Source organism: Marmota flaviventris, chromosome 9 (genome assembly GCF_047511675.1).
Source record: "Marmota flaviventris isolate mMarFla1 chromosome 9, mMarFla1.hap1, whole genome shotgun sequence".
In the NCBI taxonomy this organism is placed as follows: Eukaryota; Metazoa; Chordata; class Mammalia; order Rodentia; family Sciuridae; genus Marmota; species Marmota flaviventris.
The window spans coordinates 3,389,665-3,406,861 of NC_092506.1; the positions used below are offsets into that span (position 1 = coordinate 3,389,665).

General features: G+C 64.9%; 1 protein-coding gene across 1 annotated transcript in view; it reads left to right on the forward strand.

Moving 5' to 3' along the window:
- Positions 1 to 17,197, forward strand: part of Shank2 (SH3 and multiple ankyrin repeat domains 2) — a 341,817-nt gene that overhangs the window by 30,391 nt on the left and 294,229 nt on the right. Inside the window, exons 5-6 of the mRNA XM_071615968.1 lie at positions 6,478 to 6,629; positions 7,743 to 7,910. Coding sequence (XP_071472069.1) covers positions 6,478 to 6,629; positions 7,743 to 7,910 — 320 coding nt within the window. The remainder of the gene's footprint in view (positions 1 to 6,477; positions 6,630 to 7,742; positions 7,911 to 17,197) is intronic.

Consider the following 17,197-nt stretch of genomic DNA (forward strand, 5'->3'; position numbering starts at 1 on the left):
CAGCACACCCAGTCACAAGGCGCTGGAAGGGAGACGAGCACTCGCGCTCTCATGCTCTCCCGGGAGCCAAGCCAGGCCTCACGGCTCGCCCGCCCACACTGTGCGCCTGATGCGGCTTCACCTGAAACCTACACCTGCAGGTGGCGGATGCTGCCCTGCTGGGACCCAGGGCTGCAGTAGCACAGGACCATGTCCTGAGCCCCAGAAGCCAGCTCAGCACCAGGCCCTGGAGAGCGTCAGGGAGAGCCGCCTTCAGCCCCAGTGTCTCTGCAAACAGCTGTGCGCAGACCAGGTCACTGAGCCTCTCTGAACTTCAGTCTCCTCCTCTCCTAAATCCCGTGGTCTTCTCTATAAGGCAGGAAAACAGGAGCCCGGGACGAGTGCTCTGGGTCCATCCTGCAGGTCTGGGCCACCTGCAGGGTTTATAGAGGTTCCCAGTTGTCATCAGCATCAGCTAAGTCTCAGCAGGTGCCGTTTCCTGTCTGTTCTGGCCATGGAGAGAGACAGGGCTGGCTTTGGGAGGTGACCACGTGTCCTGGCTTCCTGGGTGACCCTGGTGCTAGCCTGAAGGCCCTGCTCCTGCCCGACCACCAGGCGTGAAGAAGGGGCTGGGGACCAGGACACAGGCCTCCCACACCTTGGGCCCCCACCTCCAGGGCTGTGAGCGGCAATGTGCAGCCAGGGAGCAGCCTGGGCCTGGGACCGTGTCACAGCAGCAGGAGCCACGGCAGTCTCCTGTCACCACGAGGACGGGGCAGCTTTGGCTCTACCCCCAGGGTCTGACTCCTCCTGTCATGCCGGCTGGACAGGCCGTGGTCCTGGCTGGGGCAGCAGGTCCAGCTCCTGTTGGGGACAAGGCACCAACGGCTTCCTTCCCGAGACCACAAAATGCCACAGTGTCCAGGCCTGGCCGCCATCCCCGAGTCAGGGGAAGCAGCCTTTCTGGATGGAGGGACGCGCCAGAGATAATTAAGTCCCAGGAGAATGACCCGTGACAGCCTAGCCGCGTGTGACCAGCCGCTGCCTGCTGCCCGTGGTCGATGTGACTGTCACCAGGCCCAGCCCGAGGGTGCAGCTGCCTTCTTGCTGTGAAGGGCTTTGCCGACTGCGCTGGGGACGAGCACCTCCGACGCTGCCTGCCTCCATGGGGACAGACCCCGGGGTGAATGTCCACTGCAGCGGGTTCCTCAGAGCACCGCCTGGTCCGCAGCGCGCGTGTGACGTCCAGCTGCTAAACGGCTCTCCAGCGGCGACGCTCTGATGCCTGCCAGGCTGCCGGGGAGCCCAGCTGCTCCTCGTCCTGCTGAGAGGCCCCGCTCCACCCGCGCGTCGCTGTGGCCAGCCCCGGGAGCCCCTGCCCGCTCCCGCACGGCCCAATTAGAAGGCTTCGCAGACCGTGGACCCCAGGACGCTTCCTGGCGCGGAGACACAGGGGCCCGGCTGGATGTGTGCCTGACGTCCTCGTCCCGCTGCCCCCAGGGCCCTGGATGAATCACTGTTTTTAATTCTGCGTGAAGAACAGCACTGGGCGCGTGGGTGGGACTTGAGGGGACACAGATCGCTCTTGCAAATGAAGGATCCTCAAGATCACCAAGTAACTGGCTCCCGGCCTGCAGGGAGCACGGGGGACACTGGCGTGTCAGTGCGGTTCCTGATTAAAGGGGCCCTGTTTTCAAGTGAGAGCCCAGGGACCGCGTCCAGTTATTTCAGGAGTGTTCTTGGTCACACCTGCTGGGCTCGGGAGGGAGCGCGGTGACTCAGGAAGGGGGACGCGCCCACGCAAGACAAGACGCGCCAACAGCGAGATGGGCAGGTGGGGGAGGCCAGGCCAAGGCGCGGGCCGGTCCTCGGGAGCGAGCTGGGGTCGGGCTCAGCACCAGCTTTGGGTTTGTGGGAAAATCCAGCAGGAAGTGTGGACAGCACCCAGGTGGCCCGTCCTGTGTCCCATATGGACGCCTGGCGCTGGCGCGGGTGTGGGGTGTCATCCTGGTGACGGGCCCGGGTTAGTTGGGGCTGGCTCTTGGTGCCTGCCGTGCGCCCTGGGATTTGTGCCTGTGTGCACCAGGGTCTCCTCCAGCCACCCACGGAACAGGTCGGGCACAGTGGCCTGGTAAGCCCTGAATCAAGCCACCGTCCACGTTCACTGTCACCTCACGTGGGGCAACACCTCGGGCACCGTCACTGGCCTGTGCCTCGGGGACTGTGCCATCCGACCCACTGCCAGCGAGGACAGCGCGTGCCCTGCCCCACCCCTCACCAGCACCCGGGGCTGCCCGTGTTTCCAGCGTGGCCCTCTGACTGTGTAGTGGGTGTCATTTTAATTCACAGCCCTGGTGACACAGGACGGAGCGTCCTTCCCCGGGCTCCTGTGGATTTCCACTGGGGAGGTGCCCCGGTGCCAGGCGAGGGGGGTCTCCACCCACCTCTTCATTGGGGGTGTGCTTTCCTTCTGCCGGGTCTGACGGGTCGGTTCTCGGTCCACCCTGGACACAGGACTTGGCACCTTTCCCCAACACCTCCCCTAAGGCTGAGCAGCAGCTCCTTCCCACTACACCGTCACCGAGGAAGAGCCTTGAGGCTTTCTGAAATAGACTCACTTTCAGAACAGCTTCTAACCACAGGATCCCACGGATAGAGCAGAGTCTCCTGCTGGCACCCCGCTCCCCGGCACCCCGCCCCCGGAACCCTGCTCCCCAGCACCCCGCCCCCGGGACCCTGCTCCCCGGGACCCCGCCCCCGGGACCCTGCTCCCCAGCACCCCACTTCCTGGGACCCAGCTCCCCAGCACCCCACTCCCCAGCACCCTGCTCCCCAGCACCCCATTCCCCGGGACCCCACTCCCCAGCACCCTGCTCCCCAGCACCCCGCTCCCCAGCACCCCGCTCCCCAGCACCCAACTCCCTGGGACCCCACTCACCAGCACCCTGCTCCCCAGCATCCCTTTCCCCGGGACCCTGCTCCCCGGGACCCAGCTCCCCGGGACCCTGCTCCCCAGCACCCCATTCCCCGGGACCCCACTCCCCGGCACCAGCTCCCCAGCACTCCCCGACCTCAGGCTGGTGCCGTGGCCGCCCGTCAGAGCCGGCACCAGCTGCTTGCTGTTCCTGAGCCCACGCTCCATCCGCATTTCCTCGTTTCCCACTCTGCCCAGTGCCCTCCGCCATCGCCTCTGCGTGGCTCCCGTACCTGGACAGCTTCCCAGAGCTTCCTGGGTCACGATGGCCTCCACAGGTTTGAGGACGGCCAGAGGCACCGAGGCTGGGCACGATCACCGTGACCTGTTGTTCTGAGGGGGCAGGCGTTGGCGGGTCCCACCTCTGAGTCGACCTCGCCCTCCTTTGGGGGGTGGCTCCTGCGGGATCTCCCTGAAAGGCGCCTGTTTCTCGCCCTTCCCTGCCGCGCTCTGTGGAAGGGACCCGACCCACAGCCACCCTCGCGGGCGGGTCAGTGCCTCCCCAAGGTGCAGCGGCCCTGCAGAGCTGAGTTCCTGCGGGCGCCTGCTCTGGTGTCACTGATTCTCTGACGGCTTAGTGGCCAGTGGCCCAGGGACGTTCTCTCCTGTGGCTACTTCGCCTGCCCCCAGGAACCGTCCCAGGTCTGAACAGGCGCCCAGACCCCAGGGTGCTCGGCGCCCTCTGTGCCGGGTGCAGCATTTGCAGGAGCTGTGCGTCTCCCGTGGACGTGGCCTTGTGTCTGGGCTGCCTGGACGCCTCAGGCCGCCCGGCGTGTGCCCCGGCTGCTCTGTTCTGAGGTCCACGATCCCGTTATTCTAACGGTCGCATTGCTTTGGCATTTCCAGTCCCTGGCTGGTCGGGTCAGCTGACCCAACACTGGGGATGCCCTGCCACACGGTTCCCTGTGTTTGGAACACACCAGTCGCCCCCACATCCTGCTCCCCAGCCGGGGTCCCTCCCTGTCATTAGGCCACGGCGGCTGCCAGGTGTGGCTGTGGGGTCTCTGGCCCCTGCTTCCTCATCCCTTGGCTGCTCATGGGACACACAGGGGGCTCCCGCCCCCAGCCCCTGCTTGGCGCCTGCTGGAGGCTGTTCTGAGCCCTCTCCCTGCCCAGCTGCCCGGCTGCCCGGCTGCCCAGCTGCCCGCCTCACTCCAGTCCTGCCAAGACCGAGGCCGTGGCTGCCCTCTGGCTGTGCTGTGGGGCCCACTGCCCGCTGGTGCCTTTGAAGCACGCCCTGGACGTGCCTGGACCCTGGAAGCATGCGGGTCTTCAAGGTCATCTCCCAACATTGCAGATCCTTCTCCCCTGTCCACGTGGAGGGGGACGGAGTCGCTCCTGAGGGTTCCGTAGTGAGCGTCAGGTACGAGGTTAAGACGTAGCGACTGCAGCACGTGAAAACCCAGGAGCGCTGGCAGAGCCTCGTGTGACAGAGCCGCGCGTGGCAGAGCTGCGAGTGGCAGAGCCGCGAGTGGCAGAGCCTCGAGTGGCAGAGCCACGTGTGACAGAGCCTCGAGTGGCAGAGCCTCGTGTGGCAGAGCCGCGAGTGGCAGAGCCGCGAGTGGCAGAGCCTCGAGTGGCAGAGCCACGTGTGGCAGAGCCTCGTGTGGCAGAGCCTCGAGTGGCAGAGCCTCGAGTGGCAGAGCCTCGTGTGGCAGAGCCGCGAGTGGCAGAGCCGCGAGTGGCAGAGCCTCGAGTGGCAGAGCCACGTGTGGCAGAGCCTCGTGTGGCAGAGCCTCGAGTGGCAGAGCCTCGAGGTTGCCACACTCATTCGAGAGCCATGGCGTGTCCCCGGCGTGAGACCGTGCAGCCCCACGATGCTGCAGCTCACAGCTGATTGGCCAGCGTCTTCCTGGGGTTCGTCCATCGGCCCCAAACGTGGAGCCTCACTGGACATCCGCTCACTGGACATCCCCTCTGCAAATGTGCCGCCTAAGCCAGGGCCACAGATGGCGCTCTGCTGACCAGGCCGGGGGGGTCTGGCCAGAGCTGAGTGTGGCCAGTCTGGAATGTCATTTGAGGAGGCTTCTGGAACCTTCAGTGCTTGACGGCAGGGTGTCACCCACCGTCCTGTTCCTTCCACCTGGGGACGGTCCTCCCTACCCTGCTTGTTGGGCTCAGTGTTGTGCCCAGCACTGTCTGACGGGGCCCCGGGGGCCTGTGGGTGGAGCCGTCCCTGTGGCTCCATCCTGGCCTTGACGTGACCTGGGAGGGCTCCGAGACCGTGTCCTCAAGTACAGAACAAGGCTGTCCTCGGACAGCACCGTGTGAGACCTCCCCTAGATTGGACCGTCTGCTTTTGACAGGACAGTGCCCTCAGCCAGACACAGGAGAAGCCCTACCTGTCCCGAGGGCCCGTCTGGCCCCAAGCTCAGGTGGACACACTCACTAAGTCCTTCAGGCCACCCAGTCCTTTCACGTCCTTCCAGGACCCACCTGGCCCTCGCCCACCAGCTCCAAGGAAGGGCCTCCCAGAAGCCTCCAGATGCCCCGCGCCCACCTGGGAGGCCACAGGAGCAGCAGCAGCCAGTGGAGGTCAGGGCTGTCCAGCACACACAGAGCCCCCTTCCCAGCTGGCCGGGTCCTGCACACCCCTCGCCAGGCCAGGCCTATGCAGGCAATATCCCAGGTCACTGAAGTCCCTTAGGTGTCCCGGAAACTTCCTGTTTTTAAAGCTAAGAACCGCCCCCCCCATGGCTACGCGTCAGAGACGTGCACGGTGGCCCTCCTGGGACCTCGCGTGTGATGGGGAGTGGGGAGCCAGCCGTTCCGTCAGGAGCCAGGGTGTGGGTGTGCGCGTCACCCTTAGCTGGGGGTGGTGTGCAGAGCCCGGGCGCTGGGCGGGGTGTGGCACCCACCAGGAAGCCGCAGGCAGCCGAGCTGTGGCTGGAGGGTGAGAGACGCAGGCAGGACAGAGGGACCCTCCTGCATCAATGAACGCAGGGCTCAGAATAGACTGTCTCAGGACGAGGGCCAGGGGACTGGGTGGGGGGTCTGCCTCCAGCTGCCCAAAGACAGCGGCTCTTGGCTGTGGGCTTTCTGGGTCACAGGAGCCCGCGGTGTCCGCGAGCCCTGCCCTTTCCCCAGGTTGCATTAACCACGGCGGTGCATCTTCTCAGCAGAGGGCGTGTGAGGAGGATGGGGAGTGACAGATGTGTCCCCACAGGCACTGAGCCACGGGCCATCTGGAAGGTGGGGACCCTTGGCAACCCTTGTCCCCAGGTGGGCAGACCTCACCCTCCTCCCGGGCTTCTGCCCCACCCGGTGCAGCCTGGAATCGCCAGGGGTGAGGGCCCCTCTGCCCAGCTGGATGGCTGCCTGGGGCCTCGTCGCTGTCACTGTCTGGGCCCAGGGCTGCCTGGGCCACCTGACTGCTGGACGTGAGGCTGGCCAGGGGCTGGGCGTGACACCTGGGGTCCGTTCTTCAAGTCCCCAAGTTCCAGGCGCTGGAGCGAGGCTGGGCTTGGGGCTCCCTGGCCTTGCCCACGTGTGGGTGCTAAAGTGTGTGTGTCCGGGTCCCGCAGAGACTCCCCTGACCCTGGCGGCCCAGCTGGACGGCTCCACGGAGGTCATCAAAGCTCTCAGGAACGGCGGGGCTCACCTGGACTTCCGCGCCAGAGACGGGATGACCGCCCTGCACAAGGCCGCCCGCACCCGGAACCAAGCCGCCCTGAAGGTACTCAGGCCTGTCTGGGGGCCACCCCGTGTGGGCCCTGTGGCTGCCCCGTGGCCTCCCCACAGGGGCCACCCGAGGACTGCAGCTCCCGTCCCCTGGGACAACAGCGGTGTCCAGGCCTCCTGCCCTCCCCTCTTGGCCCTGCCCTTTTAGGGCTGTGTTTGTAACCCATGAGACAGGACCGAAAGCCAACGTCCCTGTGAGGGCCACCACCCAGTGGACACTGAGCCCTTGCTCGGCCCGCCACGGGGCGTGGGGAGCCAGGCGGGGTGTGCTGTGCCCTGTCGTCCTCCAGTGCCCCACCCCACAGGAGAGAACCCAGGTGCCCGCGGCCCATTCTCCATCAGAGCCCTGGGGAGAGGGACATGGTCGGCCCTGCCGCTGACCCTGGGGCTGGGGCTTCTCCCGCAGCCTCCCACGAGTGTCCTCTCAGCTGCCCCCTCCTGCAGGCTTCCGGACACTGCCGGTGGCTCACCACCCTCGGGACTCACTGAGGTCACGCGTCCTGTTCTAGGTCACATAGTCCAGCGCAGCCTTCCCTGGAGGCCCTCTGACCCTCAGGACACCGCTGCCCAGGACAGAGGTGGCAGCTCCTCCACAGAGAAGGGCGCCCAGCGGGTGCCGGGGAGTGGGTGGGTCTTGCCCCTTTAGAGGCCCCGGAAGCCCCTCCCTTGCTCTCCCTGTGCGTGGCGGAGGGCAGGGGGGCGCAGGGGCAGGGGAGGGCTGCTCCTTGTGCTGGAGGCCACCCCAGGTCAGCTGTGGTGACCATTGTCTTGGACACCCAGCCCTCATCTTCTCAGTGCCCCCACTGACCGCCAGGCCTCCCTCCCCTGCCCTGTGTGTTGAGGACCGTGACCTCTCTGTCCCCAGGCAGGTGGGCTGCAGGCAGGGAGACGCCTACTCGTCCCCTTGCGGCTGGACCAGCCCCTGGCTGCGGGAACGCGGGCCCTGTCCACTGGCCCGCGGGAGGCTGGTCCCTGCTCTCGGACGCTTTCGCCCTGCGCAGGGGCGTGGGGCGCACTGACCGCACCTGGGAGGCTGGTCCCTGCTCTCGGACGCTTTCGCCCTGCGCAGGGGCGTGGGGCGCACTGACCGCACCTGGGCCTTTTCCAGACCCTCCTGGAGCTCGGGGCGTCCCCCGACTACAAGGACAGCTACGGCCTCACGCCGCTGTACCACACAGCCATCGTGGGCGGGGACCCCTACTGCTGCGAGCTCCTGCTGCATGAGCGCGCCTCCGTGTGCTGCAGGGACGAGAACGGCTGGCAGGAGATCCACCAGGTACGCCCGGAAGCCCCCGCTGCCTGGACCCCGCCCCTGGGCTGTGGGCGGCCGCCGTGGGGAGCCCTGAGCTAGGCTCCTCCAACCCTGGGCTGGCACAGGGGCTTCCTGCGGGTAGGTGACCAGGGCACAGGGTGTGTTTCGCTGACCCACCTCGCTCCCTGGGCTGGGGAGGTGTCAGTGCGGCCTGGCAGGAAGCAGAGGCCAGCTGACCGCGTCCAGGGAACCTGGGTGGCCGGTGCAGGTGTGGCGGGGAAGGGCCAGCGCAGGGCGAACAGCAGCGGGGAGGCTGCCACCCCCACAGCAGGGCAGGGAGGAGCCAGTCAGGCTGTGCTGGCCACGGGGCCCTGGCAAGGACTGGGCCCTGCGTGGCTGAGCCCTGGCAGTCTGGAGGTCATCAGGGGGAGCCTCAGGGCTGGCCTGGCATCAGGGCTTCTGGGCAGGGTGGAGAAGGTCCAGGAGGGCACAGAGACCAGTGGAGCCGGGTCCCTAGCTCGGCCTGCACAGGGACTGCCACCATGCTCAATGCCACTGTCACCTCCTGCCACCACTCCTGGGGGGACAGGGCCTGTCCTGTCCACTGCAGTCAGGGGTGCAGAGGAGCGGCCGAGCAGGCAGTCGGCCCTGGGAACCACTGCCCGGCCTCCCTCGTGCTGGTCAGTTCTGAGCCCTTGGAGAAGGCCCCACTGCACACCAGGGTGGGGCCCCCGGGCCGCGGGTATCGTGACTGGCATGAGATCTGCTGGCGTTCTGCTGCTCGTCCTCACGAGAAAGGAAGTCAGTTTCCTGTGGCAACTCACCAGGCGTCGGTCCCTGAACATTTGACCCAACAGTACCATAGGTCTCGCTGGGGAGGTGTTCTGTGAGACAGACTAACATTAAACCAGCCGACTTTGCCGACCCTCCATTGTGGGGTGGGCCTTGTGCGATCAGTTGAAGGCTTAGGGGAAAGACTGAGGTCTCTGGAGGAGGAAGCAGTTGTGCAGCACCAGCTCCTCCCTGGCGCTCCAGCCTGCCCTGCAGATTTCAGGTTTGTGTACCTGACGATTCTGTCTCCCCACTGCGCGCACATGTGCTTACATTTCAAAGCCCAGTCCTCAGTGCCCACAGGGAATGGGTTCCAGGACCCCTCCGCAGTGGCATCCACCATGCTCAGACCCTCTGTCACCCTGACGTGGGCAGTGTTTATTAGCCCTGCCTCCTCCGCGTCTGTTAGTTCGGCTCTGTGACTCTCAACGCCAAGGCCACGTCCAGGTGCTCTGCTTCCTTATTTGAGAAATAACAAGGAAAGCTCCTGCTCCACAGGCGCCCCCTGCTGGTGGTTCCCCTGATCCACAGGCGCCCCCTGCTGGTGGTTCCCCTGCTCCACAGATGCGCCCCCTGCTGGTGGTTCCCCTGCTGCATAGGCCTGCGAGCTGCTGGTGGTTCCCCTAGTGGTCCCCCTGCTCCACAGGGGCTTGCCCTGCTGGTGGTTCCCCTGCTCCACAGGTGCACCCTGATAGTGGTTCCCCCATTGCACAGGTGTGCCCCCTGCTGGTGGTTCCCCTATCGCACAGGTGCGCCCCCTGCTGGTGGTTCCCCTATCGCACAGGTGCGCCCCCTGCTGGTGGTTCCCCTATCGCACAGGTGCACCCCCTGCTGGTGGTTCCCCTGCTCCACAGGTGCGCCCCCTGCTGGTGGTTCCCCTGCTCCACAGGTGCGCCCCCTGCTGGTGGTTCCCCTGCTCCACAGGTGCGCCCTGCTGGTGGTTCCCCTGCTCCACAGGTGCGCCCCCTGCTGGTGGTTCCCCTGATCCACAGGTGCGCCCCCTGCTGGTGGTTCCCCTGCTCCACAGGTGCGCACCCTACTGGTGGTTCCCCTGCTCCACAGGTGCGCACCCTACTGGTGGTTCCCCTGCTCCACAGGTGCGCACCCTGCTGGTGGTTCCCCTGCTCCACAGGTGCGCACCCTGCTGGTGGTTCCCCTGCTCCACAGGTGCGCACCCTGCTGGTGGTTCCCCTGCTCCACAGGTGCGCACCCTACTGGTGGTTCCCCTGCTCCACAGGTGCGCACCCTACTGGTGGTTCCCCTGCTCCACAGGTGCGCACCCTACTGGTGGTTCCCCTATTGCACAGGTGCGCCCTGCTGGTGGTTCCCCTGATCCACAGGTGCGCCCCCTGCTGGTGGTTCCCCTGCTGCACAGGTGTGCGCCCTACTGGTGGTTCCCCTATTGCACAGGTGCGCCCTACTGGTGGTTCCCCTGCTCCACAGGTGCGCCCTGCTGGTGGTTCCCCTGCTCCACAGGTGTGCACCCTACTGGTGGTTCCCCTATTGCACAGGTGCGCCCTGCTGGTGGTCCCCCTGCTCCACAGGTGTGCCCTGCTGGTGGTTCCCCAGGTGGTTCCCTGGGGAGCTCTGCCTGCTAGGCCTGAGCAGAGAGGCAGGCGAGTTCCTGCTGAGCTGTGGCCACTGTGTCAGTCAGGTGGCTGCTCCCCGCCCCACGCTCCTGGCTGGCCCCTCAGGCGCTGTCTCTGCCCTCTCAGGGATGCTCTCCGGTGCTCCTGCCTGTCTGCCCTTGTCTCTCTGCCTGATCTGAGTTCTGGACCTGGATGGCTGGCCTCTGAGCTCGGGCCTGGCCACAGCCGTTCTGCAGCGCTGGGCAGGGACGATGGCCGCCTCCTGCATGGGAGTCTCATGGCTTGGCCCTTCCCTCGGGTGTTCCCCAGGCCCTCGTGTGTGCCGTCTCGGAGCTCCCAGGAGTCTCCTGGCTGGTCGCCCACCTGAGGAGCACTTCCGGGTGTCCCCGCTGCCCTGAAGACCCCCACCATGGCTGTCAGGGACCGAGCGTGAGCACCTGCGGCACAGCCCGTGCCCTGGACCCTGAGACGCAGCGTGAGCACGCACTCCCAGCCACATGAGGCACACGCGTGTGCAGGCCCACGTGTGGGCAGAACCACTGGAGCAGGTGCCCCCGCTCTGTGTCCTCGTGCAGAGGTCTGGGCTCACGGTGACCAGCAGGCGTTCCTGCCCTGGGGCAGGGCAGGTGACCATGGCCTGTGGCCCTGGGGGCTCAGTCCTGTCCTCATGGGGTAGACTTGGCCCCCACTGGAACTGGAAAGGCAGCTCCCGAGGACAACCCTGAATGTCCTGGTGGGAGTGTCCCAGCGTCGAGGTGACCTGCTAGGAGGGGCTGCGTGGGGACATCCAGACTCTCGAGAGCTTGATTTTAAATGGTCAAGGCTGGTGGTGGGCAACGGCAAGCAGGACAAGAGGCCTCCAGACGAGGCTGGGCAGTGTCCGTGAGCCGTCCCCACAGCCCAAGGACATCACCAGGAGCAGGGTCTGGGCAGCGGCTGCTGGACGCAGGGTGCAGGGCTGAGCCTGAGAGGACAGGGACACTGAGGTCTCCCTCTGCCTGTCCAGAGGGGCTGTCAGACGGGTCCAGAGGGTCCTCCCTGGAGGCCCCGTGTGTCGTCTGTGCTTCTCTTCAGAACTCGCAAGTGTGGATGCAGGTTTCAAAATGTCCTTCAGTGTGGGAGCCTGAGGGCCGGGGGCGTGTGTGCCTCTGTGCCACGTTGAGCATCCTCTGGGGACCGCCAGGCATGGTGTCAGAGCCTGAGGCGATGGCCGCGGTCCTCAGGGCACCCCAGGCTGGAGTCGCAGGGGCCCTTTGGAGGAATTCCTGAGGACCCCCCTGCTGTGCACCCACTCCTAGGCCTGTTTTAACTGAAATGCAGATTCTCACACCATCCAGGTGTGGCAAGGCCAGGCCATCAGGAGACGGCCACATGGAAAGGCGGTCTGTGACCCTAGGAGAGGGGACTCTCCCTGCCCTGCAGGGCCATGTTGGCCTCTCGGGAGGGTGGGGAGGCGAGGGCAGGGCCCTCCGTCTGGTGTCGTGGGTCAGGGTGGGCAGGGCACAAGCAGGCCCAGCGTTGGCCGGTTAGAGTGAGTGCGGGCTCGGAGCCCAGGGGCTGCCTGTTCTCTGGCACCCAGGGGTGGGGCGTGGGCTGGGCGGGGCTTCCCCAGGAGACCTGTGCCCTTGGCTCTGTCGATGAATCGCTCTCCCTGGGGGGGGCATCCCCCGGGGTCAGCTCCTGTCTCCGGCCACGCGGGGTCGTGGGAACCCTGGCTGTCACGTGCTGAGGGATAGACTCCCAGCTGTGACTTCTGTCCTCACCAGATGCCAGGTCCCATCCCTAAGGTCCTGGGCTTGGATTCAGAGTGTCACCACCCTGAAGCCACCCAAGGACCCCGCCTCAGCCCGGCCCCAGAGTCGCTGCTTCTGAATGTCCGAGCCCACCCAGCGCCGGGTCTGGACTGCCCTCTAGTGGTGGCTTCCGTTCAGACCAGTCCTGGAGACTCCCCTGCAGAACCTCCAAGCTCCGCGCAGTGTGGCTTGGCCTCCCTGAGCCTTGTCCCCTTCAGCAGCCGGGACTGTTAGATAAGGCCATAGGTGCTGGGCACAGACCTGGACGGAACAATCGGGAGAGCCACCCTCGCTCCTCCCCACCCCTGGCCATCGTCCCACTGACCAGTGAAGCGCAGTCCGGACCCACTGGGTTGGCACCATCTTTTCTCTCCTCAGAGCAACCCTAGCAGATCACTTCCCATCTGCTCACAGATGATAACAGGCTCAGAGAGGGTGAGAAATCTCCCCAAGGCCACAGAGCTCAGTGAACAAAGCCGGTTCACTCCCACAGCTGGGATCCTCATCCCTGGGCTCTCGGACAGGAGCCACACTTAACCACGTGTTTGTGGCAGAGGAAAAGGCAGGGCAGGTGGGTTCTGCACGTGGCTGGGCTGTTTCTGGCCCTGCCCCCTCGGAGAAGCCCCCAGGGCTCCTGAGCTTCCGAGCACTGCATTCAGTTGGCTGCCCTGTCCCCAGCGTCCCCTCTTCCTAGTGTGCAGGAGTGTACACAGCTCCTTCACCCTGCTCGTGGGTGGACGTGCTGGCCAGGCAAAGTGTCCTCTCTGAGCCCCCAGCAGGGGTAGGACCACCAAGCCCCTGTCCAGGCAGCTCTGAGTCCTGGGGCCGTGAGGGTGGCGGAGGAGAGGATGAGGACCCTGACGCCCAGTTTGGGGACATGCTGCCCTCTCCCTTTGGTCAGAGCCTCCGTCCTGCCCTGGTGACATGGGTGAAGTCCTCAAGGGGTGTCCACTTTCCAAAAATCACATTATCCAAACACCAGTTCAGAAGAAAGTGGGCGGGAGCGGGGGCTCAGGTCACAGTGGCCTCTGGGATCTTGCGTGACATCTTTTGTGCGTCCTCACTTCCGACTGAACTTAACCAATCAGTCGGTCCAACCTGTGTGAGCCTCCAGGGCCGTCACGACAGCGCCACAGCCAGGTCCCAGCAGCAGTCCCTGTCCCCCATGCAGGGGCTGAAGTGGGATCCAGGTGGCGCAGGCCGCTCCCCCAGGGCCTCTCCCCTGCTCCCTGTGTCCTCACAGGTCGTCCCCTGCTCTGACCTCTTCTCCTGAGGACCCAGTCGTGTGGATCAGGGCCACCCCAGTGGCCTCATTTTCTGTAACCACCTCCTAAAAGGCCAGTCCCCATGGTCACATCCTGAGGCGCTGGGCACAGGGCTTCAGCCTGTCACGTGGATCAGTGCCACTTTCTGGTGGGTGCCACGGCCCAGGTGCTGGCTGGCTCCCGACACCTCCCTGCCCAGCAGGAGGACCCAGCCTGCTGTGTCCACCGAGGAGCGCAGGGGCGAGGGCCAGGAGCAGCCAGGGGCTCTGTCTGTGCTGATGGGCAGCCCACTTCCTGGCCCAGAGCTGACACAAGGTGACTCTTGGGTCCTGATTGGCTGGTATGTCTTCGGGGCAGGTTGGGGACAAAGCAGGTGCCAGTGAGGAAGCCCATATGGTTTGGATGGTAGTCCCCTCGGGGGCCCTGAGCCAGGCACCCAGACCTTGGCTGCCCACCCACAGCGCCCTGGGCTGTGCCATGCTCCGGTTGCAGGTGCAGGTGCTGTGCCCTGCTGTGCCCTGCTCTGGTGCTGGGGTGGAGACCTGGCCTACCACAGGCGTCCAGCAGGTGGCAGTAGGGCACTGAGGGGAAGGGGAGCCCTTGTGGCTCACGGGGCCCTGGCCGGTGGTGTGGCAGGTCCCTGCTAGGCATAGCCAAGGGAACCTGGAGCCCTGGGGACCCTCAGGGGAACTGGGCAGGGCCCTGGGGAGGCCCTGGGCATGCGTTTTCTACAAGGCCCCCAGGAGGCAGGCTGAGAAGGGCCAGCCTAAGCCAGGTCCACCTCCTTTTAAAACCATGAAGGGGTCTGTGTTCAGGCTGGGGAGGGGCCGTGAGGACAGCAGAGTTCTCCAGGTGACCCCTGCAGCCACCTTCGTGTTGCCTGTTGTCCCAGTGATGTCCCTTGGAGCCAGAGGGCCCTGCCCCGTGAGCCCGAGCCCCGTCCTGGCGAGCTCCGTGCCCCCTGCTCCTCCTCCTGCTCCTGGGCCCTGGCAGAGTTCAGGTGGAGGTTTGGGGACATCTTTCAATGTGGGCTCACGTGGGTCCCCCCAAGGATGCCAGGGTGCAGTTTGGTAGGAGTGTTCCAGGATTAAGCCATGCTCTTGGCCTTATGTCCTGCCTGGTGGCACTTGACGGCCACTTCCTATTCCTCGTGACATCCCTGTGACTGGGTGACGTGCCAGGTTTCCAGCATCTTGGTGCCCCATTTTAGCTAATAGGTCCACGGGGTGGTCTTCCTGGGCCAGATCCACTTCCTCGGACCCCCTCTCCTGCTGGACGAGTGTCCCTGGCACTTCCAGGACGTGCCCTTTGTCCTCTGAGCGCTGCGCTTCTTTCTGACTGAGGTGCTCTGGGCCCCTCCCGTTTCCACCGGGATCCCCGGTTCTTTTCACCCTCCGCGTGGAGACCAGGCTCCGGGTTGGGTGTGCCCATTGCTACTGGGCTGCGTCTGATCCACAGCTGGAGTTAGAGGCTGGGCACGTGCACACAGTCGTCCCTGGGCACCGCGGGGTTTGGTTCCAGGACCCACTGACACCAACACCCACAGGCTCAGGTCCTCCATATAAAGTGGCGTAGTATAGTATGCCGGCTTCAGATCATGTACCACGCCTCCCACAGTGACCACGCCTCCCACAGTGACCACGCCTCCCACCGTGACCACTCCTCCCACAGTGACCTCGCCTCACACAGTGACCATTCTTCCCACAGTGACCACTCCTCCCACAGTGACCACGCCTCCCACAGTGACCACACCTCCCACAGTGACCACGCCTCCCATAGTGACCACGCCTCCCACAGTGACCATTCCTCCCACAGTGACCACGCTTCACACAGTGACCATACTTCACAGTGACCATTCCTCCCACAGTGACCACGCCTCACACAGTGACCACGCCTCCCACAGTGACCACGCCTCCCACAGTGACCATACTTCACAGTGACCACGCCTCCCACAGTGACCATGCCTCTCACAGTGACCACGCCTCCCACAGTGACCATTACTCCCACAGTGACCTCGCCTCCCACAGTGACCATTACTCCCACAGTGACCACGCCTCCCACAGTGACCATTACTCCCACAGTGACCACGCCTCCCACAGTGCAAACACTCTGTACCTAGCTCTGCTGCTCTGCCAGCGGACAGTGGCAAGGGCCATCACTTCCTGGACGTCTTCAGTCTGCATTTGGCTGGGTCCATGGACGTGCGCCTGAGGAAACCCAGGGCCAGCTGTACTCACTTCCATTTTTATTTCTCCGGTGTCCAGGGCCATGGGTTCACGCTGACACCATTTCGAGCCAACACCATGGCACCATATTTGTTCCCCGTCTTTGACGGAGAGAAACCCGCCCCACTGTCCGCCTCTCTGTCTTGTGGCTCAGCCCTGGGCCCTCGCTCGCCTGGCTCCCGGCTTGCGCACCCTGGCCAGTGGAGTCTCCCTCAGCCACTGGGGTTGGAGAGGGAAGGAGCGGCTGGCAGAGGTGGCCCTTTGGCAGAGGCACGGGTGGAAAGTCCGCAGGCTGGAGATGACCCTTACAGTGTCCAGTGCTTTCTGGTTTTGTTGGTTGCAAAAACATGAGCAAGGAATAAGACGAAGCCAGGGACAGGCCCTGGGATGCTGGCCCCAGGAGGCTCAGCCTGTCATCTCCTAGTGTGGCCACGTCTTGTACCTTGTTGAGAAGAGGTGACAGGCTCCCACAGAGGTAGCTTCAGACCTCATAGAAACAGGTTAACCAGGGACCGGGAGTCGCGAGCCTGGAGTGGCCGTTGGCGAGCTGACGGTGTGGTTCCCGTCCCCTCGGCTGCAGGGCGATCCCACTACGCCAGGGGCATGGCTCCCCATCCTCTGGGGGAGCTGATTCGTCAGAGGTTCCTCCATGTGCAGAGCAGACTTCCCAGCTCAGTGGCTCAAGGAGAAGACCAGGCCTGGGCGGGGTCAGTGTGGCTTGGAGGGGCCGCGGCAGCCGCTGTGGGCTTCCTGCCTCTCCCTCTGGTCTCCGCCCCCCACCTCTGCACTTCCCAGGGGTGTTGCTGAGATGTTCTGGAAAAAGGAACGAACTTCTGCCCTGCAGATGTCCCCATCTGGGGATGTCACGGGTCCTCAGGTTTCGGGGCCCCTGAGCCATGATAGGACCTGGAGATGGCCCCATGCCTGTCCCTCCACAGGAACAGTGGGGACTGGGTCCTCCTGGACCGTGTGTCGGGGGACTGCAGGAGGACTCAGGCACTGTTAGGGGCCGGGGCCGGTGCTGTCTGCTGCAGGGTCTGCGAGGCAGGTTGGGGACAGCAGCCGTGGGAGGCGCAGTGTTCGAGGTGGGCGTCTCCAGGGTTTTACCTGGAAGCTCACCCAGTGAATAGTCCAGTGTCTTCCCTGTCACCGTCCTCCACCACCGTCTGTCCAGCTGGGGCTCTTTCTTGTAGACTCAGCAGAGGTGACGTTCACTCCGTCTGTCTCAGTGACCAGCACTTACAGCTGGGGAGAGCTCAGTCTGTGCTCTTGGGAGCTCGAGGCTGTCACCACTGGGGGCCACCTGCCCTCTGCACGGCTGCCCACTTCCCTCTGACCAGGAAGCGCTGGCTCAGAACCTAGGCTGGAAGGGAGGGACCGAGCCTATTGGGGTGCCCAGCTTCCTGTGACCCAAAGGATTCCCTGCAGGGAATGTTGTTCCCATTCTACAGGCGAACACACCTGTAGATTCCAGAGAAAAAGCCCTGATTAGTGCAAGGTTTGTGGCTTGGGTCCACATCTGCGGGTCCCAGAGCCCTGGTGGTTGATAAATCACACTGGTTGCCCCCAGGAGGGCTCAGAGACGGGCAGATCATGCCAAAGGACAGC